The sequence below is a fragment of the Amblyraja radiata genome, chromosome 8, assembly GCF_010909765.2.
Source record: "Amblyraja radiata isolate CabotCenter1 chromosome 8, sAmbRad1.1.pri, whole genome shotgun sequence".
In the NCBI taxonomy this organism is placed as follows: domain Eukaryota; kingdom Metazoa; phylum Chordata; class Chondrichthyes; order Rajiformes; family Rajidae; genus Amblyraja; species Amblyraja radiata.
Window position 1 is genome coordinate 43,504,022 of NC_045963.1, and position 24,213 is coordinate 43,528,234.

Here is a 24,213-nt window from a genome sequence, read left to right on the forward strand (position 1 = left end):
GAAACGGAACAATGAAATTCTTACTAGCAGCAGCAGCACAACAGGTTTGTAAACACAGTACTCAATAGATAATATCATAAACAAACAAACAAAAATGAAGTTCAATGAATAAATGTCCTAGTGTTCAATAGCCTGATGATTGTTGGGAAGAAGCTGTTCCTGCACCTGGACGTTACAGTTTTCTGACACCTATATCTTCTTTCCGATGGCAAGAGTGAAATGAAAACGTTCAAACTCCACACAGACAGCACCCAAGGTCTGGATCAATCCCAGTCTCTGGCACTGTGAGGCAGCTGATCTACCAGTGCTATTTTCTGGTGACTGTAAACGGCTGCGGGGAAGGGGAAAGCGTACAATGATGCTCGGATAAAGTGGTGAGATGTTGTAAATGAAAATCTTAAAACTGTGACATTGGAGGATCATGAGGTCAATCAGCGCAGGATTAACCTATATCTAGGAGTTTGGTTTAGAGATATGGCGTGGAAACAGACCTTTGTTTGGTCCGCGTAGACCAGCAATCACCGATACACTAGTTCTATCTTATACACTAGAGACAATTTACAAAGCCAATTAACCTACAAACCGGGAGATAGACACAAAAAGCTGGAGTAACTCAGCGGGTTGGGCAGCATCTCTGGAGAAAAGGAAATTACGTTTTGGGTCGAGACACTTCTTCATTCTGAAGAAGGGTCTTGATCTGAAACATTACCTATTATTTTTCTCCAAAGATGCTGCCTGACCCACCTGCTGAGTTACTCCAGCTTTTTGTGTCTATCTTCAGTTTAAACCAGCATCTGCAGATCCCTCCTACACTGTACAAACCTGCGCGTCTTTGGAATGTGGGAGGTGGAAAGTGGGAATGTGTCTTGGTGTAAACTAGGGTATGAGAGACTGCATAACAAATTCATCCTACCCTGAATTAATAACGAAGGTGTTTTTTTTCCTGGAGATAAGGAAGACTGGCAAGGTAAAAAGAACTTGACTAACTGATCTTCTTCTTGCTTCACGCAGGTCTTCTCCGTGATATAGCTTCCAAAGCTCTCTAGTCTCCTGAGGAAAAGTTCTGCAAATGACTGTAGGTTCATATTGGAAAGGAAGTACAAGTAAGGCATGTAATGGGACCAATTGCAATTTCCATTTTCCTGCCTACATCAATGTAAAGGCTTTTCTCTTCATTTCCACCACTGACACTCGATAATCCTAGCTTGTTTTTGCTTATTCCTAGAACATCTGATCCCCTTCCCAGCAGGAGAGGAAAGTTCTTCTCTGCAGCGCTTCATAAGAATTGTAATTGCTTCCGTAAAGAATGGGTTACACAAGAAACAAAGCACTGGGAAAAAAAATCTCCCCTGTAGATACTTGTTTCGGTAAGTTAACCTGGAAACTATCCTCATATTGTCACCCATGGCACCATTCTGCGCTGAATGCACTTCATTAAATACATCAATAGCCCTTTAAAGAGTATGCCTTGCAGAATGCTTGAAATTATATTCTATTAATGGCGATAGCTGGGAAGTATAGGCCTGTTGGATTGTTATTGTTTCAGGCACCCTGCTACTTTTGCTGATTGTTGAAAAGCACAAGGTTGGGTAAAATGTGAGGAAACATTCACAGTTAAGTCATGAGAACAGATTATACACCTGCCAGTATCGTCTTTCTTGGGGTGGGCACTTACTGATTGACACAGATGACTCCGCAATTACAAAACTAAGATAGATTTCTGCTTTTCAGGAGGCCAGTGTTTACAGTTAGAATGCATTCAGAATGGTGATGGCAGCGGACATAGGAGTAGAATGGTGCCGGTGAGTGGGCTGGGGGATCACCTCCAATGCCAGGGAGGTGCTCTGGGTGTTCAGTGGTCAGCCATTAGCTGAATGGTAGCCTTTTGAGCCGAGGGATAGCACGTTTGCAGTTCGACGTGTGTTGATCGAGGTGTCGGCAGACTGGGCCGTTGGTGGCCCTGCAGCAGCCTGGGGTTCGAGTGGATCAGGCACTGCTCCAAGAGGCCGAGCATACAGATTGGACATGGCCTGCAGTGGCACGGGGCGACAGTGGTGGAGGGCATCAACAACATCACTGGGCAAGGACGACCCCTGCAACTCTGACCCAGTGCTACCTCCAGGACAACAAACCTTTATGGCCAAGATAAGACCACATTTTTAACAACTTTGGACTTGAATCAGATAAAGGCGCTGGGAACATAGAGACTCTTGTGTACTGTCTCAGTGCAATCTACTATTCTTACATTTTTGTACTTAAGTATGATTGTGCCAATGTATAGTGCAATTTGTTACTGAACTGTATGCAACAAAGGAATTTTACTGCACCAAGGTACATGTGACAATAAAGTACCACTGAACCATTATAAAGTCAACTATCGCAAATTTAGACAGAACATTGACAAAAGCATAGTAGCACTTTTTATAAATTCTGCAATGGAAGCTTTATATTTTTGTGAACATTATAAAACAAGAAACGATATTTTACAAATCCATGCATGAAAATATCACAGTAGTGCAGCTGGTAGAGCTGCTGCCTCACAACACCAGAGACCCAGGATCAAACATGACCTCGGGTGCTGTCTGTGTGGAGTTTGCACATTTACTTTGCGTGCTCTGATTTCCTCCCACATCTCAATGATATGAGGGTTCGAAGGTTAATTGCCCTCTTTAAATTGCCCCAGTGTGGAAGCGAAAGTGGGATAACGTAGAACTAGTGTGAATGGGTGATTGATGGTCAGCGTGCACTTAGTGGGCTGAAGGGGCTGTTTCCATGCTGTATCTTTCAATCAATCAAAATTGTTTTGAGACTCAAGTTTTACATAATTGTCTCCATGAAGTAAGTTAATTAACCTTTGGCCCATGCCAGTATAGGGTTTCTTAAAGCTTAAGCTTTTGAATGAACCACATTTGCTTTGAAATTCAATGGTGCCAAATAAAACCTCACAAAATTTTAAAACGTTGGTTAATAAACAAGTGTTTGAGGAAGATTCAGTCTTTGCTGGCCACCTTTCAGACCAGATATCTGCTTTGTCACCAAGACTGTCTACTTCCACACTATATGACTCGCATAAATGCTGTTGAAAACCACATTCAGTGCCTTTGCTACCTCTCAACAGGGCTGTTCCTGTGCTCTTAGGTACCTTCGATCTTTCACCCTCTCGAAGAAGCAGATCATTCAAATTTTGGTCACTCCTTTCTTGAGTTGATGCCAAGATCCATCACTATCACGTATGTATGTTCTGATCTAAGTTGCTTCTGGTTCTGCAGTGTTTTGATTTTCAGATTCTTATCCTTGGAATTTTTTCATGGGCTCAACCAACGCTACTGCTTCCAATCTTGTCAACCCTTGAAATCCCTGCTCCAATTCTAGCTTCTTGACTTGAATCACATTCAGGGCTTTTTTAATAATGATAAGCTCCAGCAAACCAGCATCTCTAATAAGTTAAATGTCATTATTTTGTTTTTTTGCCATATAACACACATGTTTATTAATCATGTGCACCAGCAACTTCTTTGTGTAGAAGAAAAACACTGATCACGACCATTCACTGGCATGTCTTCAGCTGACTTTTCCAGTTCTAACAAAGGGTCTTCAACCTGAAGTGCTAAATTCTGTTACTTTAGAGTCATAGTCATAGAGTCCGAGTCAGCAGTGTGGAAACAGGCCCTTCATCCCAACTTGCCCACACCAACCAACATGTCCCAGCTACACTAGTCCCACCTGCCTGCGCTTGGTCCATATCCCTTCAAACCTGTCCTATCCATGTACCTGTCTAACTTTCTTAAACGTTGGGATAGTCCAGCCACAACTACCTCATCTGGCAGCTTATTCCATACACCCACCACCCTTTGTGTGAAAAAGTTACACCTCAGATTCCTATTATAGGAATTATAGACCAGCTAGCCTGACATCGGTGGTGGGGAAGATGCTGGAATCAATTATAAAAGATTAAATAGCGGCACATTTGGATAGCAGTAACAGGATCGGTCCGAGTCAGCATGGATTTACGAAGGGGAAATCATGCTTGACTAATCTTCTGGAATTTTTTGAGGATGTAACTAGGAAAATGGACAAGGGAGAGCCAGTGGATGTAGTGTACCTGGACTTTCAGAAAGCATTTGATAAGGTCCCACATAGGGGATTAGTGGGAAAATTAGGGCACATGGTATTAGGGGTAGATTACTGACATGGATAGAAAATTGGTTGGCAGACAGGAAACAAAGAGTAGGGATTAACGGGTCCTTTTCAGAATGTCAGGCAGTGACTAGTGGGGTACCACAAGGTTCAGTGCTGGGACCGCAGCTATTTACAATATACATCAATGATTTAGATGTAGGGATTCAAAGTAACATTAGCAAATTTGAAGATGACACAAAGCTGGGTGGCAGTGTGAACTGTGAGGAGGATGCTATGAAAATGCTGGGTGACTAGGAGGTTGGGTGAGTGGGCAGGTGCATGGCAAATGCAGTTTAATGTAGAAAAATGTGAGGTTATCCACTTTGGTAGCAAAAACAGGAAGGCAGATTACTATCTAAATGGTGTCAAGTTGGGAAAAGGAGAAGTACAACAGGATCTGGGGGTCCTTGTTCATCAGTCAATGAAAGTAAGCATGCAGGTACAGCAGGCAGTGAAGAAACCGAATGGCATGTTGGCCTTAATAACAAGAGGAGTAAGGCCCTAGTGAGATCATACTTGGAGTATTGTGTGCAGTCTTGGTCCCCTAATTTGAGGAAGGACATTCTTGCTATTGAGGGTGTGCAGCGTAGGTTTACAAGGTTAATTCCCAGGATGGCGGGACATTCATATGCTGAGAGAATGGAGCGCCTGGGCTTGTATACTCTGGAGTTTAGAAGGATGAGAGGCAATTTTATTGAAACATAAGATTGTTAAGGGTTTGGACACGCTAGAGGCAGGAAACATGTTCCCGATGTCCAGAACCAGGGGCCACAGTTTAAGAATAAGGGGTAAGACATTTAGAACGGAGATGAGGAAACACTTTTTCTCACAGAGAGTTGTGAGTCTGTGGAATTCTCTGCCTTAGAGGGTGGTGGAGGCCGGTTCTCTGGATACTTTCAAGAAAGAGCTAGATAGGGTTCTTAAAGATAGTGGAGTCAGGGGATATGGGGAGAAGGCAGGAACGAGGTACTGATTGGAGATGATCAGCCATGACTACATTGAATGGCGGTGCTGGCTCGAAGGGCCGAATGGCCTACTCCTGCACCTATGGTCTAATGTCTATTAAATCTTTTCTCCTTCACCTTGAACCTATGCCCTCTGGTCCTAGATTTCCCATCTCTGTGCAAGATACTGTACATCTACCCGATCTATTCCTCTCATGATTTTATACACCTCAATAAGATCACCCCTCATCCTCCTGCGCTCCAAGGAATAGAAATCCAGCCTACTCAACCTCTCCCTGTAGCTCACACCCTCTAGTCCTGGCAACATCCTCGTAAATCTTGTCTGAACCCTTTCAAGCTTGACAATATCTTTCCTATAACATGGTGCCCAAAATTCAACACAATATTCTAAATGCGGTCTCACCAACGTCTTATACAACTGCAAATTTACCTCTCAACTTCTATACTCTATACTCTGACTGATGAAGGCCAATGTACCAAAAGCCTTTTTGACCACCTTATCTACCTGCGGCTTGACCTTCAAGGAACCATGCACCTGCATTCCTAGATCCCTCTACTCCACAACACTCCCCAGAGGCCTACCATTTACTGTGTAGGTCCTGCCCTTGTTAGACGTCCCAAAATGCAACACCTCACACTTCTCTGTATTAAATTCCATCAACAATTCATCCGCCCACCTGGCTAATCGATCCAGATCCTGCTGCAATCTTTCGTAACCATCTTCACTATCTGCAAAATAATCCACTTTTGTATCATCAGCAAACTTGCTAATCATGCCCTGTATGTTCTCATCCAAATCATTATCGATGACAAACAGCAACGGGCCCAGCACCGAACCCTGAGACACACCACTAGTCACAGGCCTCCAGTCCGAGAAGCAACCTTCCACCATCACCCTCTGCTTCCTTCCATGGAGCCAATTTGTTGTCTATTCAGCTATCTCTCCTTGGATCACATGCAATCTAACCTTACAGAACAGCCTACCATGACAAATGCCCTACTGAAATCCATGTATACAACATCTGCAGCTCTGCCCTCATCATCTTTTTTGGTCACGTCTTCAAAAAACTCAATCAGATATGTGAGACATGACTTTCCACATACAAAGCCATGCTGACTTTTCCTAATCAGCCCTTGCCCGTCCAAATTCCTGTATAACCTATCCCTCAGAATACTCTCTAGTAACTTTCTAACTACAGATGTTAAGCTCACCGGCTTATTCCCAGCAGCCCTTCTTGAAACGAGGCACAACATTTGCCACCCTCCAGTCTTCCGGCACCTCTCCTGTATTTAAGGACGACTCGTAAATTTCAACCAGGGCTTCCACAATTTCCTCTCTGGTTTCCTACAATGTCCTCATATATACCTGATCAGGCCCTGGAGATTTGTCTACCTTCATACACGATAGTACCTTCAGTACTTCTTCGACAGTAACACTGACTGCTCTCAAGACATTTCCATTGACTGCCCCAAGTTCCTCCGTCCTCCTGTCTTTCTTCTAATACAGAGGAGAAATACTTATTGAGGACCTTCCCCATCTCCTGTGGCTCCACACAAAAGTGACTGCTTTGATTTCTGAGAGGTCTCACTCTCCCTCTAGTTACCCTTTTCCCCCTTATGTATTTAGGCTTTATCTGCCTTTACTGTCCGATCTGCTGAATGTTTCCAACACTTTTTGATTTTTCTTTAAAATGAAACAATTCCCTGATGTCTTTTGAAAACTGGACAATAACCTTGGTTCAGGACCTGTACTGAGGTACAGTGAAAAGCTTCTGTTCGCAAGCTATTCAAGATCATACTATACACAAGTACAAGCCATACACAAGTATAACAGGTGGTGCAAAGAGAACGTTTGTTGTTTTGCGATATAACAGCGTTATAATTACAGAGAAAAAGTCCAGTGTCCATAACTAGGGAGATGGGAAGAAATGGACAGTTCAGTTGTCTGATAACAGAGGGGGAGTAGCAGTTCCTAAGTCTGAAGCTAGACACAAAGTGCTGGAGTAACTCAGCGGGTCAGGCAGCATCTCTGGAGAAAAGGAATCAGAGACGTTTTGGGTCGGAACCCTTCTTCAGAATTCAGATTAAAAAAAACCTTGCCTCTCCTTAGTCTGATGGTACGTGCTTTCAAGCTTTTGTATCTTCTGCCTGACGGAAGAAGAGGGAATGACCAGGGTGAAAAAGGATCTTCCGAGGCACATGAAGTGCAGATGGAATCAATGGGGGATGGGGGGGGGGATTCTGGTCTGTGTGATGGACTGGGCTACTTCCACAGCTCTCTGTAATTTCTTGCAGTCTTGGGAACAATAGTAACCAAACCAAGCTATGATGCAAATTGACCATATGCTATATGATGCATCTTTTAAAGTTGGTAAGAGTGGTTGGAAATATGCCAAACTTCCTTCCTCCCCATAGGAAACGGAGGCACTGGGATGCCTTTTTTGGCCCAATTATCATACACTGATGTCGGGGGCAGTGAGAACTATTTGTGGCAGGGAATGAGACTGGGAACAATATCTGACAGGGTATTGCAAGAGCAAATACTTGTGGTTGTGAGAAGAAAGCCGAGGAATGGAAGCATTTGACAACATTTCCAAGGAGCACGGTATGGGAAATGGCCTTCTTCAATGTCACCAGATTTAATAACACTACAAGCAGAAATATGTAGCCATGGTAACAGCAGAATGGACCTGCAGTGCATTAGAAACAGTATGTGACGAAAAACAATTTCCTGGTCTTAAAAGAAACCAAGAACACACAAAGGAAAAGAAATACATATTGAATTGGAGACCTGCTTCAACATAATATAAAGTAACAATAGATTACAATAGATTATTTTAATCTCACCAGGATTTATAATGGTTTCCATTACAGATGAGCACTTTATTCCCTGCTATAGAGCTGCCAGACTAGGAACAAAAATTATGGAAGGAAAATAGGCAATTTATCCTCACGAGAAAATTAATGTTGAGCAATATGAAAAAATAAAAATAAAATGAGTAAAATTTCCAAGAGAAGGTTCTGAAACACTCTATCAGCAGCTGATGGCAAATTCAGTGAAATAACAATCCAGGATATTAGTTAAACATTATAATTCACAGGGTTAAACAATATCATAGCTCCGTTTGAGACAGACAATCAAAGATAAATTTTGCCGCATTCTTGGTAAAAATGCACTGATCCTGAATTACTCACTGCATGTGGCGAACAAATGGTTTAATTAGATAAGATCATTTCACAGCAGCCATGAGCAAAATGGTTCGGCTTCTTTCAATTTTCTAAACAACTACAATTGCAGTGGGACATGCATGAGACTCCGATGTCCATTCTCTATTTAGCGAGAACAGGTTCCCCATTAATTCCTGTCCATAATAAATGAGCAATGAAAGATAGGTTAATCATTTTTTCATATATTGGTTAAAAGTTCATTTCCGATACATTTCCAGTTTCATGAGAAAAAATCCTGGATTTTTTTTACTATGTTTACTGCATTGCTAGAAATTATTTGACAATTCTTCTACCTCCTCTGCAGCTAACATTTAAAGTGTTCATGTTCAATATAAAATCTTCTGTTTGGCAGGCTCTAATAGAAATAAAGTTGGTAATACCCCCAAAATAGGCATACTGATTGTAATTCAGGGCAGTGGGCAGGCGCTGTAGACCTGCACGGGAAGGTAGACGCTCCCGCCCCCACGAGTCTCGGGCAGATGAGGCTCGTCAGCCTGGGAAGGCAGTCCATCGAGGAGAGGGAAAACTCAGATTTAAAACCTCCACTGCCTTGTGACCATATCCAGTCATGGAAAAGGCTCCAGGATTTCAAAATAAAATAAATAAATCAATGTTTCCACTTTGGAAACGTCAGTTCTCTGTTCTCTCGTCCCCGGGCGGGAGTGGCTGAATCTGAACCCAACGGCTGTAACCCCAACACCAGTCGCCGCTGCGGCGGAGCCTGCTCCCCTCGCCTCCCCCTGCTGCCGGGGCCCAAGCCATCTTCCCCCCGCACCACCCCCGCTGGGCCCACGCCACCCCCGCTGGGCTCATGCCACCCACGCTGGGCTCATGCCACCCCCGCTGAGCCCACACCACCTCACTGGGTCCACGCCACCCCCGCTGACCCCCACTGGATCTACGCCATCCCCGCTGGGCTCACGCCACCCTTGCTGGGCCCACGCCACCCCCGCTGGGTCCACGTCACCCTCACTGACCCCTGCTGGGCACACGCCCCACCCGCTGGGCCCACGCCACCTTCATTCCCCCCGCCCGTTGGGCCCATGCCACCCCCACAGGGCCCACGCCACATTCATTCCCCCCGCCTGGTGGGCCCGCGCCACCTTCATCTTCGCCCCCCCCCCGCAAGAAAGAGGGGGGATGTGAGAGGGGGGAGGGGGGAGAGAGAGGGGAAGGGAGAAGAGAGAGAGATGGGGAGGGGAGAGGGAAAGGGGAATTATCTTGAGTGAGATTGCAAAATTAAGGTAGGTTTTAGAGCTATTATATTTTTTCCTCCATATGAATAATATTAAACAATATCAAATAATATCAAACAATTGGAACTGCTTTCTTTTCCTTGATAATACTGAAAAATATGAATTCCATAGTTTGTGACATAAATACACATTTTAATGGGATCATTATATACAGATGTAACATTTCCATTTTGAGATCGGGGAGAGTGCTGGGGGCAAATATGCGTCAAGCCGATAGCCTAATCGTTAAAGAGTTAAAAGATAGCCTAATCGATAAAGCGCTGAGAAGAGGAATCAGAGCTTGCAAGGAAAGATACTCCGAGAAGTTGAGGAGCAAGTTCTCAGCTAGTGATTCTTCTTCAGTTTGGAAGGGCATGCAAGAAATCACCAGCTATAAGAGGAAAGCCCCCCGCTCTTTGGACAATCGTCAGCTGACGAACAACCTGAATGAGTATTACTGCAGGCTTGAAAATCAGAAATGTAACCCTGAAACCCACCCCCCAACAAACACAGCCAGACACCAGTCTGCAAAGAATGGACCCGGCACCCTCTCCTTCCCATTCACCACTTCACACCTACTTAAGGCAAGCCTCCAGTATGAAAAGAGTGGAACCTTTCCCACCCCACCCAACCACTTCACACCCACTCACAGCCTGACCTCAGTCTGCAAAGACTGGGCCATTCTGCACCCACCCCACTCCAATCACCACTCCACTCCAATCACCACTTCACACCCAATGACTGCACCTCCACAGACACCTCTGTCAAGCTTCTCAAGTTTGTGGATGACAAAACCCTGATTGGACTGATCCAGGATGGGGATCTCTGTACTCTTTTCAGTTTGACATCTTTCCTATAACATGGTGCCCAGAACTGAACACAATATTCTAAATGCGGTCTCATCAACGTCTTATACAACTGCAACATGACCTCCCAACTTCTATACTCAATACTCTGACTGATGAGGGCCAAAGTGCCAAAATACATTTTGACCACCTGATATACCTGCGACACGACCTTCAAGGAACCATGCAACCATCAACCATTCCTCTGCCACCTGGCTAATTGATCCAGATCCTGCTGCAATCTTTCACAACCATCTTCACTATCTGCAAAACCACTCACTTCTGTATCATCAGCAAACTTGCTAATCTTGCCCTGTTCTGTGACGTTTCAGAGTGCTGGAGTAACTCAGCGGGTCGAGTGAGCATAGAAGTTGGGAGGTCATGTTGCAGTTGCATAAGAAGTTGGTGAGGCCGCATTCAGAGTATTGTGTTCAGTTCTGGGCACCATGTTATAGGAAAGATGTCATCAAACTGGAAAGGGTACAGTGAAGATTTATGAGGATGTTGCCAGGACTAGAGGGCCAGAGCTATAGGGAGAGGTTGAGTAGGCTGGGACTCTATTTCATGGAGCACAGGAGGCTGAGGGATGATCTAATAGAGGTGTATAAAATCATGATTTGATTAGATATGGTTGAGTCTTTTGCCCAGAGTAAGTGAATCGAGGAGCAGAGGACATAAGTTTAAGGTGAAGGGCAAAAGATTTAATAGGAATCTGAGGGGTATGTTTTTCACACAAAGGGTGGTAGGTATATGGAACAAGCTGCCAGAGGAGGTAGTTGTGGCAGGGACTATCTCAACATTTAAGAAACAGTTAGACAGGTACATGGATAGGACAGGTTCGGAGGGATATGGATCAATCGTGGGCAGGTGGGACTAGTGCAGATGGGACATGCTGGGCCGAAGGGCCTGTTTCCACACCGTATCACCCTATGACTCTATCTTTCCCTCTCAAACCCATTCTCCTGCCTTCTCCCCATTACCTCTGACACCCCTATCAATCAAGAATCTATCAATCTCCTGAAAAATGTCCATTGACTTGACCTCCACAGCTGTCTGTGGCAATGAATTCCACAGTTCACCACCCTCTGACTTAAGAAATTCCTGCTCGTCTCCTTCCAAAAGGAATGTCTTTTAATTCTGAGGCTGTGGCCACTGGTCCTAGTGTCTCCCACTAGTGGAACCATCCTCTCCAAATCCACTCCATCCAGGTTTTTACCAGGCTGGGACAGACGGCAACAGCTTCACACCATGTCCCAAAGCTTGTGTCCTGTCCTGCATCACCCAAGGCAGCAGAGACGTTATAGGAGAGGGCAAGCACTCTAACAAAATAGCTCACGATGGTTTGGGTAACATTCAGGAATGTCTATGCATAGCACATCATGAATATTACTGAAGAACGGTCTTGACCCGAACTATAATCTATACCTTTTCTCCAGAGATGCTGCCTGACCCACTGAGTTACTCCAGCACTCTGTGACATGTCACCTATCCATGTTCTCCACAGATGCTGCCTGACTCACTGAGTTACTCCAGCACTCTGTGATATGTCACCTATCCATGTTCTCCACAGATGCTGCCTGACTCGCTGAGTTACTCCAGCATTCGGTGAAACGTCGCCTATTCATATTCTCCGCAGATGCTGCCTGGCCCGCTGAGTTACTCCAGCATTTTGTGACTATTTTCCCTTCACCCATCTGCCCAAGCCCACTCTCCCCCTCCTTTCCTATGTTCCTTTCCACCCATAAACCTCTCTCTGTCTTTACATTTCACTCCTCTTTCAAATCTGCTCTACTTATCTACATGCATTTTTCTTCTTCACTTTTTAGTCATAGAATGATGCAGTGTGGAAACAGGCCCTTCAGCCCAACTTGCCCACACGGACCGACATGTCCCATCTACACTAGTCCCACTCACACGCGTTTGGCCCATATCCATCTAAATCTGTCATATCCCTGTACGTGTCCAAATGTCTCTTAAACATTAGGATAGTCCCAGTCTTAACTACCTCCTCTGGCAGCTCGTTATATACACCCAGCACTCTTTGCGTGAAAAAGCTACCTCAGATTCCTGTTAATTTCTGAAATATTGGTCATAAATCTGGTGCAAAAATGCTCCAAAACAAGGCTCAGAATGCATCAGAGCATCTAAAACCCCTGAGCTTCCAGGGCCCTTAAGCGGGCCCTGGACCCCGGCATCGAGGGACTTCACGCTTCGCGCTCGTGATGTGTGCAGCGCACACATTATTTCACATTAAGTTTTTTGTAATCCTGTCATGCCACCCCCCTTTTTGAAAAGCTTCGTACGGGCCTGTATGTGGTTTGATTGATTGAAAAATTCAGCATGAAAACAGGCTCTTGATCCATCAAAGCCAATCATAGATCACCCGTTCACACTAGTGCTATTCCGCTTTCTCATCCACTTCCTACACACTGGGGGCAATTTACAGAGGCCAATTAGCCTATAAACCTGCATGTCTTTGGGATGTGGGAGGAAACCTGAGCACCCGGAAGAAACTCACACGGTCACAGGGAGAACGTGCAAACCCCACACAGATAAGGCACAAGATCAGGGTCGAACCCGGGGCTTTGGCTCTGTGAGGCAGCAGCTCCACCAGTTGTGTCACTGTAACACCCACACTGACAGCACACCAAAAGAATAGGTGAATACTGGAAAATAAAAGTTCAAATTATTTGAAAGCAAATATCCATTAGTACTGCACTAAAATATCTTGAGAAAAGCATTTATTTCAGGATGAGGAGCTGCTGCACGGTAACGATGCTGGGGTGCCTGTCGCATCTGTGGGCGAGGACGGGATGAAGGCCAGCTGTTCCGCAGGGAGCGACAAAACACATTAAATGCATGTTGTTTCATACAACACTCGCGGTTTGCGAGTAGGACATTCTGCTACTGATAGATCAAGACGTTTGGTGGTGGACACACTGCTGGACCAATGTGACATTCTGTGCCTGCAAGAAACCTGGATGGCGAAACAAGATCTGGATAAGTTGAACACTCTACACATGAACTTCCATGGGGCTGGAGAGTCCACTACCGACCTCAGTACGAGGCTGGTTCGAGGTAGGATAGCTGGTGGTGTAGCTATACTGTGGAACATCAAATATGACTCACTGGTGAAGGTGTTGCGTCTAAATGTTGACTGGGCCATAGGGCTGGAGTGTAATTATAATGAAAATAAATTTACTGTCTTAAATGTTTATACACCGTATGAATCATATGAGCATGAGGACGAATTTCTGAACAGGTTAGCTTTTATTCAGTCCTTCATAGAGGACAACAGCTCATCTTGTGTCTACGTCATGGGTGATTTTAATGCTGACATGTCAGATAGCAAATCTTTATTTGCAGCACACCTGCAGCAGTTTTGTAATGAGTCTAAATTAATACTATCGAGTAAAACTCTGTTGCCTGACACAAGTTTTACCTATGTTAGTGAAGCGTGGCACACAACATCTTGGTTAGACCATATTGTGACCACAGCTGATACTCATGCCTCACTGGAAAATGTGGAGATTTGTTATGAACTTGCCACCTCTGATCACATACCTATTGTTGCACGGTTAAATGTTGAGAATGTCCCCCTGCTGTCCAGTAATAATAATGCTGCTTCCTCAAGTAAACTGGACTGGTCAAAACTGAGCAGAGAGGTTATGGCTGGATACTCACTGCGAACGGACAGTTTTTTAAATAATATTGCATTGCCTCAAGAGGCCCTAATGTGCTCAGATATGAATTGTAATTGTAATTGTAATTGTGCAACATGCTGAAAAACTCTGTGCCATGTATGATGTTATTGTGAAATGTCTCAATGCTTCCAGTGAACCCTTTTGTAAAAGTAAATGTAAGGTACCCAACATCAGACCTGGGTGGAATGAGTTTGTGGCTGAGCAGTACGCTGAGGCAAGAGAGGCCTTTAGACTCTGGTCAGAGGCAGGTAGGCCTAGACAGGGGGTATTGCTAGATATGAAAAAACGCACAAATGCTAGAGTTAAGTATGCACTTCATTTTATTAAGAAAAATGAAAACACAATGAGAGCAGACTCGCTTGCCAGAAAGCTACAGAACAACAACCTTACTAACTTCTGGAAAGAGGTCAAAGTAATGAATAACAATAAAACACCCCTACCGTCTGACATTGAAGGTGTTAGTAGCCCAGAAAAAATAGCTGAGTAAAATTTATTTTCAAGCTAACATGCTTATAAGGAAGTTTTCTATGTGCTCTGACTCTGTGAAGTGTTCCCTGTTCAGAACCTACATCACACCGTTATATACTGCTCAATTGTGGTCTAACTATAAGAAAAAGAGTATGCAGAGGCTTAAGGTAGCATACAATGATGCAATGAGGTTGCTGCTTCGTGTCCCTAGGTGGCATAGTGCCAGTCAATTGTTTGTGTCCACTAGAGTGCCAACCTGTGAGGCACTCTTAAGACAGCTGATGTTTAGTTTTATGTGTCGCCTGGACAAGTCAGAGAACCATATAATCGAAGCCCTAGTCAGCCCTCTGAAAAGCTGCTATAGATTCACCTCTAGGCTAAGACGGCATTGGTGCAATAGCTTGTATATCTTATAGGCTAATATGCAATTTTTAATGTATTTTTGTATCTCCTTATACTGTATGATGTGTTATATGGACCTGTGTCTGAAATAAAGCTTTATTATTATTATTATTATTATTATTATTATTATTATTTGATAGCACCATCTCAAAACACTTTATAGTCAATTAATTATTTTTGTGATACTACTATAAGATGCCATTAGTGTGAGTCAGTGGGAAGAACTATATAGATGATATTACCATCATCATGATTACCAAAGATTTAGCAACCAAGAGAAAACAAAAGTTCTGTAATAATGTCCCATTAATCTTGCAGGGTAAGGAAGGGAACACAGTGATGGAGGACTGAAAAAAAAATGGACACTGATAATGAGGATGTTGGTTGAGTGGATAAATGGGATTTGCAGTGTCATGAAAAAGGAAAATAAAGAAAGACATAAGGAGCTGCAGATGCTGGAATCTAGAGCAAAACACAAAGTGCTGGAGAAACTCTGTGGGTTAGGCAGCATCTATGGAGGGAAATGGTCAGACAATGGTTTGGGTTGGGACCCTTCTTCGGACTGACTGTAGAAGGAGGGAGAAAACTGGATACAAGAGGTGAAGGCGGGACAAAACCTGGCCAGTGATAGGTGAATATACTGTAGGTGAGTGCGGTTTGAATGGTAGATGGATGGAGTAAGTGACAAAGGCCAAAGATGAAAAGGAGACAAAAGCGTCCCAGATAAGGAGAGGAGTGAAATGTTAAACCAAGGGAGAGAGAAGTGAAGGGTTTCAGAATTCACATAGAAATTATTTTACTAGATTGAAAAGTATCACACTATTGCTGTTTACAAAAGTCCTAGAAACAACATTGTCGGGCTTTCCTGTGCGACAGCCACACTGGCTTAAAGAACTCTTTTGATCCTAAATTCTCACAGGCATTTACAGTAGTCCAACAACGGCAACTCTATCAGAGGGAGATGTGGAGGCTTTGAAAAGGGTGCAAAACAGGTTTACCAGAATGCTGCCTGGATTAGGAGGGGATTAGCTACAAGGAGGGATTGGACATATTTATATTGTTTTCACCAGGATGAAGGGAGACCTGGTGAAAGTATATAAAATAATGAGAGGCATAGATAAAGCCAGAACCTTTTTCTCAGGGTGGAAATGTCAAAGTCTAGAGGGCATAGTTTTAAAGTGAGATGATCAAAGTTTAAAGGAGATGTGCAGTTTTTTTACACAGAGGGTGATGAGTGCCTGGAATGCGCTGCCAAGTGTGGTGGTGGATGTTCCACCATGTTTATGTAATTTAGGGTGTTTTACTCAGGGATAAGGTGCAGGTGTAAATTAAATCTCCACCATAAAGTCAATGGTTGAATTGTCCAGGGGTTGAAACTCACCCAGGAATGGGTACATTGTTCTCATTAAATTGTTAACTGCATAACAACATTTGTTTCTGGAGTTGTTCAAAACAATCTCTCTTGACCAAATTGTTTTTCAAGATCATCTGCGGATGCTGCAAAGTGAGTCGTGAGATGGACAATGTGCTCAGATCATGAAAAGAAATGCAGATGCTGGAATCTTGAGCAAAACACAAAGTGCTGGAGGAACGAGTCAAGCAGCATCTGTGGAAGAAATAGACGGATGACATTTCAGGTTGGGACCCTTCTTCAGATAGATGGAGTAAGGGAGAGAAAGCTGCAATAGGGAGGTGGGGATGGGACTAAGCCTGGCAAGTATTAGCAAAGATCTTAGAGCAGAGCAAGATAGGCCACTCCTGCGAAATACAATGGGCTGACGTGTAGTACGCTACGGAGGGGATCCTGGGCATTTTTCACCGCCCATTTTAGTAACCGGAGCCTACCTGACCCGATCCGACTCGCAGTGTAATCAATGTTGCGGGGCAACAGTTTGTGTGTGTGATATAGGGTTAGATTCATAATTCTGTCAGTTCATACTTCTTGTCAAGAATAAAATTTGACTCTGGTAATTGTCTTTTTTAATGTTTTTTAAATCATTTCTTTTTAAATGGCTCACAAGCAGTGTTTGAGTTGATTTTGTAGTAACATCATTGTACCTACCCGACCCGACTCGCAGGGTAATTAACATTGCGGAGGAAGTTTTTGTGTGTGATATAGGGTTAGATTCATAATTCTGTTAGTTCATAATTCTGTTAATTCTTGTTAAAGAATAAAATGTTTATAAACACACATACATGAATGTGATATAAATGTATATAATCATATAACACACACAATTATATTTCTTCTGATCCAATGAGGAACTTTATTTCAGACCAGACAAGGGACATTAAATAAGAAACATTGTAAACCTCCCCGCAACTTCACACACACTAGGCCTTATCCCACCCCTCAACTCTCCCCCCCCCCCCCCCCCCCCCCCACCCCGGCACTCCCTCGTCTCCCCCCACACTCCCTCTCCCCGCTGCCCCGGGCCCCACACTCCTTCTCCCCGCTGCCCCGGGCCCCACACTCCCTCTCCCGCTGCCCCGGGCCCCACACTTCCTCTCCCTCTCCCCGGGCCGCACACTCCCTCTCCCGGGCCGCTCAACTCCTCTCCCGCTGCCCCGGGCCCCACACTCCTCTCCCTGCCCTCCCACACTCCCCTCTCCCGCACCCAACCCTCTCCCTCTCCGCTGCCCCGGGCCCCACACTCCTTCTCCTCTCCCCGGGCCCCACACTCCCTCTCCCGCGCCCGGGCCCCACCCTCTCACCGCTGCCCGACTCCCTCCTCTGCCCCGGGCCCCACACTCCCTCTCCCCTTGCCACCGGCCCCACACCCCCTCTCCCCACTGCCCAGGTCCCCACACCACCTCTCCCTCTCCCGTGCCCCACACTCCCTCTCCCGCTGCCCCGGGCCCCACACTCCCTCTCCCGCTGCCCCGGGCCCCACACACCCTCTCCCGCTGCCCCGGGCCCCACACTTCCTCTCCCTCTCCCCGGGCCGCACACTCCCTCTCCCCGGGCCGCTCACTCCCTCTCCCGCTGCCCCGGGCCCCACACTCCCTCTCCCACTGCCCTGGGCCACACACTCCCTCTCCCGCTGCCCCGGGCCACACACTCCCTCTCCCCGGGCCGCTCACTCCCTCTCCCGCTGACCCCGGGCCGCTCACTCCCTCTCCCGCTGCCCCGGGCCCCACACTCCTTCTCCCCGCTGCCCCGGGCCCCACACTCCCACTCCCGCTGCCCCGGGCCCCACACTCCCTCTCCCGCTGCCCCGGGCCCCACACTCCCTCTCCCTCTCCTGCTGCCCTGGGCCCCACACTCCCTCTCCCTCTCCCCGGGCCCCACACTCCCTCTCCCCGGGCCCCACACTCCCTCTCCCGCTGCCCCGGGCCCCACACTCCCTCTCCCCGCCCAAGTCAAAGACCAAAGCGAAGATACGGGAGCGGAGGCGGAAACAAAGATCCGATCTTTGGCCGGAAGCAAGATGGCGGAGCAAGATGGCGGGGGCTGGTTGCTAAATGGGTCCATGAATCACCCATGAATCTGCCCATGAGCGTACTACATGTTTGCGTGAGAGTAACCCATCTTGCTCTGCTCTAAGATTAGGTGGATTTTGAGTGAGGGGTTGAGTGACAGATGGGTGGAGAAACTGACGAAGGCTAGAGATGAACGGAAACAAAAGACAAGGAAGAAAGTGGAGTGAAATATAAAGCCAGACGGAGGGATAAAAATGGAAGGGGAGAGGGGGAATGGAGAGAGAAGGAACAACAGTAACTAGGTTGGGATTATGGGACAATGTTGGGATTCTCCATTTATTGTGGATGTCATAAGGAAGAAGAGAATTTTGCAAGGGGTAGACTTCAATTGACAACCATGCACATCATTCATTCAAGTGCCTGAGCATGTGGATAAAGGTGTAAGAGTCTAATGTGGGAAAGACCAGGGGTGTCACAGGCAGTGTACAGACAATGATAACAGAAGAATGACAATTCTTAAGCCTTATTGTCATTTCAAAGCTAACAGAGGAGGCAATTGAGTGTTACGATAATGCAATATATGAAAAATAGGTTAAATTAATTTGCCCAAATTGATTAGTTGGGACTGTTAGATTAGCTGTGCAAAGAAACTGTTCTGGCATTAATTTAGACTATCATTAAACACAGGTCCCAGAGATAATGCAATTTGCCCTGACTGCTGCAATACATATTCAAAGACATGGACTGAATTTAAAAATACAAAATATATTAATGAATTAGAATTAGGATTCACTCAAATCAATATTTTAGTTCATAATTGATCCTTTGAGGTGGGAAGTAGATATTCTCCCCAAAAGATGCAAATGTTGCTGGCCATTTATTATATTCCACACAATCAGTGCTAAGCGTAGGACACAGAAGGAATACTTAACACAGGAAGGGTGAGCCACATGGGAATGAATGTAATCCAGGACTGAAACAGAAATCGCACTGCTTGAGAGCAGCATACTTTGACATGTTCAGATGAGGCAACCTCTTATTCCTAAAGGAGAAGTGTAGTTATGCACCAGGCTGCAGCAGACGGTAACAAATTTAGTATTTGTTATCGGGCCTTTGATTAACTGAGAAGCCGTTGCTCAGCTAGTCTGTCCTCTGAAGAAATGATAAACCGCTGATAAACCTCTGCCACTGCACTCCATTAACATTCAGCATCAGAACAAGGCCTCTTACATATGAAGACACATAGTGCTGGAGCAATTCAGCAGATCAAGCAGCATTCATGGAGAACATGGATAGGTGACATTTTGGATCGGGACCCTCCTTCAGACTTGTATCCATTACAGATTTGTGTCCTTTTCTTCTCCTTTGTTTAAATATCCAAAACCCATTTAAGAGTCCAGGGTGTTTTATTGTCATATGTCCCGAAATGGAACAATTAATATTTTACTTGCAGAAGCACAACAGATATGTAAATCTTGTACTAAACATGGTTTATACATGTAAATATGTGTCTATCTAAAAGCTTCTTGAATACCCCTATCATAGCTGCCTTCACAACCACCCTGGCAGTGTTTTCCAGGCACCTACCACCCTACTGTAAAAAACTTGCCACTTGACAAGAACAACTTGACAGTGATATCAACGTAGACACGTATGCTACATTTTGCCTGACAGGAGCAGGGAGTAGAAGGAATAGCCTGGGTGGGACAAGTCTGATTATGTTCACTGTTTTTCCAAGGCAGCGTGAAGTGTAGATGGAGTCAATAGTGGACAGTCATAAAGAAAGTTGAAAGCTATTTTTTGAAGAAGTAACTAAAGTTTGAACTGAAGAAAATCTATTGATGTTATGTAAATTAACTTCCAGAAAGGCCAGGAAGTCCCTTTTTCAGAGACTGTTGACTAAAGCTGAAAGTTATGGAGCTGAAGGCAAATTATTGATCCTACTTGGAAATTGACTGAGTAGATAGCAGCAAAGTGCAGAGATCATGTGCAGGCACGCACATTGCCAGGTTGTGACTCAGGCAGTCCAGTAATTAGCTGTGATCAGAACACAAATATTCTCTATATTATAAATGGGAGAAGATAGGGTAGAAAATCACAAATTTGCCATTGATAAGCAGCTTTGCAAGCAGTACAGATAGAAGCATTAAATAAGAAAAAAAGATACTGATAGATAAAGAAAATGGATGAAATTAGTAAACAGGGATTTCAAAATAGACACACAGTGCCCTCCATAATATTTGGGACAAAGACCCATCATTTATTTATTTGCCTCTGTACTCCACAATTTGAGATTTGTAATAGAAAACATGGTTAAAGTGCACATTGTCAGATTTTAATAAAGGCCATTTTTATACATTTTGGTTTCACCATGTAGAAATTACAGCAGTGTTTATACATAGTCCCCCCCATTTCAGGGCACCATAATGTTTGGGACACAGCAATGTAATGTAAATGAAAGTAGTCATGTTTAGTATTTTGTTGCATATCCTTTGCATGCACTGACTGCTTGAAGTCTGCGATTCATGGACATCACCAGTTGCTGTTACCAATCATGCACACTTTGAACGCTATATCACTGACATGTCAAAACTGGGCCCGGCTCCAGAACAATAAATATTGTGCACTCTCTCAGCCTAAAGGATGTACCATGGAATATTGGGTGGGGTGTTAAATTCGTACATTAGATCCACCCTCTGGCACATTTTCTAACATAGACAGTGCAATACAGGAACAGCTGTTCAGCCCACAATGTCCATGCCGAATATGATGCCAAGATAAACTAATATCATCTACCTGCACATAATTCTACCCCCCCATTCCCTGCATACCCATGTGCTTATCTAAAAGCCTCTTAAATGCTACTATCACATCTGCCTCTACCAGCTGCCCTGGCGGCGTATTCCAGGCACTCACCACCCTCTCTATAAAAAAACTTGCTCTGCACATCTCCTTTGCCCCTCTCACCTTAAAGCTATGCCCTCTAGTTTTTGCCATTTCTAACCTGGGAAAATGGTTCTGATTGTCCATCGATCACTGTAATCACTGGTCACTTTGTAAATTGCATTGACAACCCAGCTTTCCCTCTCTAATTTTATTGGCACTGACAACAATTTAAATTGCCATTGGAGAGATCAGCATTACATCCAGATCAAGCAGGTGATATGGTTGGAACTTACCCCACAGCCCAGTCCGTTCTGTGGCAGACATTCTATTCTGCGTAGGCCTCCATCGGGAAGCAGGCCAGCTCCACAGCCTGGTCTTGGGCAAAGTAGCCCACCCATTTGCAGCACACATTCCTCCGCTCCATAGTGCTGATAACGATCATACTGCAGATGGAAGGTATACAGCAGTTATATCACAATGGCACATTGACATCTGACATCAACTACAGGCAGCAACCTATACTATACTGGAGACACAGGGAACTGCAGATGCTGGTTTGCAAAAAAAAGAAACAAATTGCTGGAGCAACTCAGCAGGTCAGGCAGCATCTATAGAGAACGTGGACAGGTGAACTTTCGGGCCAGGACTCTTGTTCAGACTGATTATCGTAGCGGGGGGGGGGGGGGGGGGGGGGGGGGGGGGGGTGGGATGGGAGCTGGAAGAGGTGTGGGAAAGGACAAAGATCTGCAAGTGATGGGTGGATACAAGCAAGGATTTCTTTGATAGGCAGATAGTTGGACAAAGGCCAGAATTGGAAGGAGTAGTGCAAATTGTGAAGCCACAAGATGGCATATCGGTGAAGGGGAGGGGGTGCGGGCGGAAGGGGAGAAATGGTGCAAATCCGCAAAGAAGAAGGGAGGGGAAGAAAGCAAAAGAGTGGGGTGTTTTTTGGAGATTATTTACCTAAAATTGGAGAATTGCACTATTCTTTTATCACTTTAGAATTTGAAGAGAATGAAAAGGGTAGGGGACTCAAGAATCAGAAGGCATAGGTTTAAGGTGAGAAGGGCAAGATTTAATAACAATCTGAGGGACAACCTAGACCATTTTCTCTACCGATGCTGCCTGGCCCATTGAATCCGTCCGGCAGATGGGAATGCCTCTGGTTCTCGCCTGTTCTCTCCGTAGCAGACAATTGTGGCAGTTGTATTTCACAAATCGGAACAAAGCATAACTTCTGAGCAACATTGGATTCTGACTGATGACATGGCCCATGCACAGTCTGTGCACACGTGACTGCATGCACACAATGAACAGCATGCAGCGCAGAAAATGCAACAGAACAGACCACAGAAAGGCAGACCGTTCGACGTAGCTACCTGGCCCACTCTGGGAGATAGTTTTGTAACGATGAAAGCAACCATTTAATTGTAATTGTAATTAATTTATTAGCCAAGTATGTAAACATACATTTATATGATGAGTAGACGTTGATGAGAAGGGGAGAAGAGAGAGGGCAACTTGGACACTACCTCTTCAGTCAGGCTAATTGTATCCAGTTTACCCGACTGTTATTCTAGGAAAACCAATCCCAACTTCCCATTTATCAACAGCCCCTTGATTACCATCATCATCCATCCACCTACAATGTAAAATTGAATGCCAATACAAATTCATAAATCAAAGCCAACCATTTTGAATAGAAAAGTCAATTAGCCCTGCTTGTGCCCTTCCTGCTACTTTCATGTACCATTGTTTGTTCTTAGGCTGTCACACGCTATCATTCAGAAAATCAACCCATTCCTATTTCAATTGATTTTGTTCTTAACATCAAGAGGAGCATAGATAGGGTGAAAGCACTATCATTTGTTTCCTAGGATAAAGCAATCAAGAACCAGGGGACATAGCTTTAAGGTGAAAGGGAAAATATTTCATAGGAACATGTGGAACACCTTTTTCACACAGAGGGTGTTGTATAAGGAACGACCTGCAAAAGCAAAAGGTGAAGTGGGTTTGAGTGACAAACAGTCTTCAAATTAAAATCTGATTTCCATTGCCTGCACTGATAGCAAATACATTCCCTAATATTGAGTACTTGTGACTGAAAGGCTGCACAGAAAAATTGATGCAAAATGTAGAGACATTATTTTGTCCAGGAGCTTATTCCTGCATCTGAAGCATTATGGAGATATTCTGAACTGCAGATGCTTGAATATTGAGCAAAACGCAAAGTGCTGGAGTGACTCAGGGCGTCAGGCAGCATCTGTGGATGGAATGGACAGATGACGTTTTGGGTCGGGACCCTTTTTCAGACTCTCTTTCATTATCTGGTAAATAATCAGTATTTTCTTTACAAATAAAGCCATAGTTATAGAGCACAGAAAAAGGCCCTTCGGCCCAATCTGCCCATGCCGACTAAGATGTCCATCCAAGCTAGTCTCAGTTGCCTGTGTTTGACCCATTTCTTTTAAGCTTAATGCAATTTTTAAAACAGGGAGGTAAGCAAAGTCTGAGTGACACAGAAAACAAAGTGCAGGTTAGACATGGTCTGATAGTTCAGTGCAATCAAAAGAGAGGGTAGAGTTGAAACCTGAGAGGCAGGAACTTACATACTGGGGCACCTTGGTCTCAGCGAGTTGCCACCAGGTTTCTGTATGTGACATTCAACACCCTGTGACCTTAGCTGGCAAATAATCGATAGTCCCTTGTCCACTGATATTGCTCACTCCATCTTATTACTGGTTGATGTGAAATAGCAGAGCTACCTGCTTACACATGACAGTCTCAGAGCCATATCCACACAATATTTCAGTGCATGTTTTTATTTTGTGGGGTTAGATGATGTGCTGCTCAGCATGCTGGCCTTTCAACTCTGGAT

At 44.7% G+C, this 24,213-nt stretch overlaps 1 protein-coding gene across 3 annotated transcripts in view; it reads right to left on the reverse strand.

The window, feature by feature from the left end:
• Positions 1-24,213, reverse strand: part of prkn (parkin RBR E3 ubiquitin protein ligase) — an 833,127-nt gene that overhangs the window by 97,138 nt on the left and 711,776 nt on the right. For all 3 annotated transcript variants that reach the window (XM_033025724.1, XM_033025722.1, XM_033025723.1), the window contains one exon: positions 21,629-21,778. In XM_033025724.1, the coding sequence (XP_032881615.1) occupies positions 21,629-21,778 (150 nt within the window). The remainder of the gene's footprint in view (positions 1-21,628; positions 21,779-24,213) is intronic.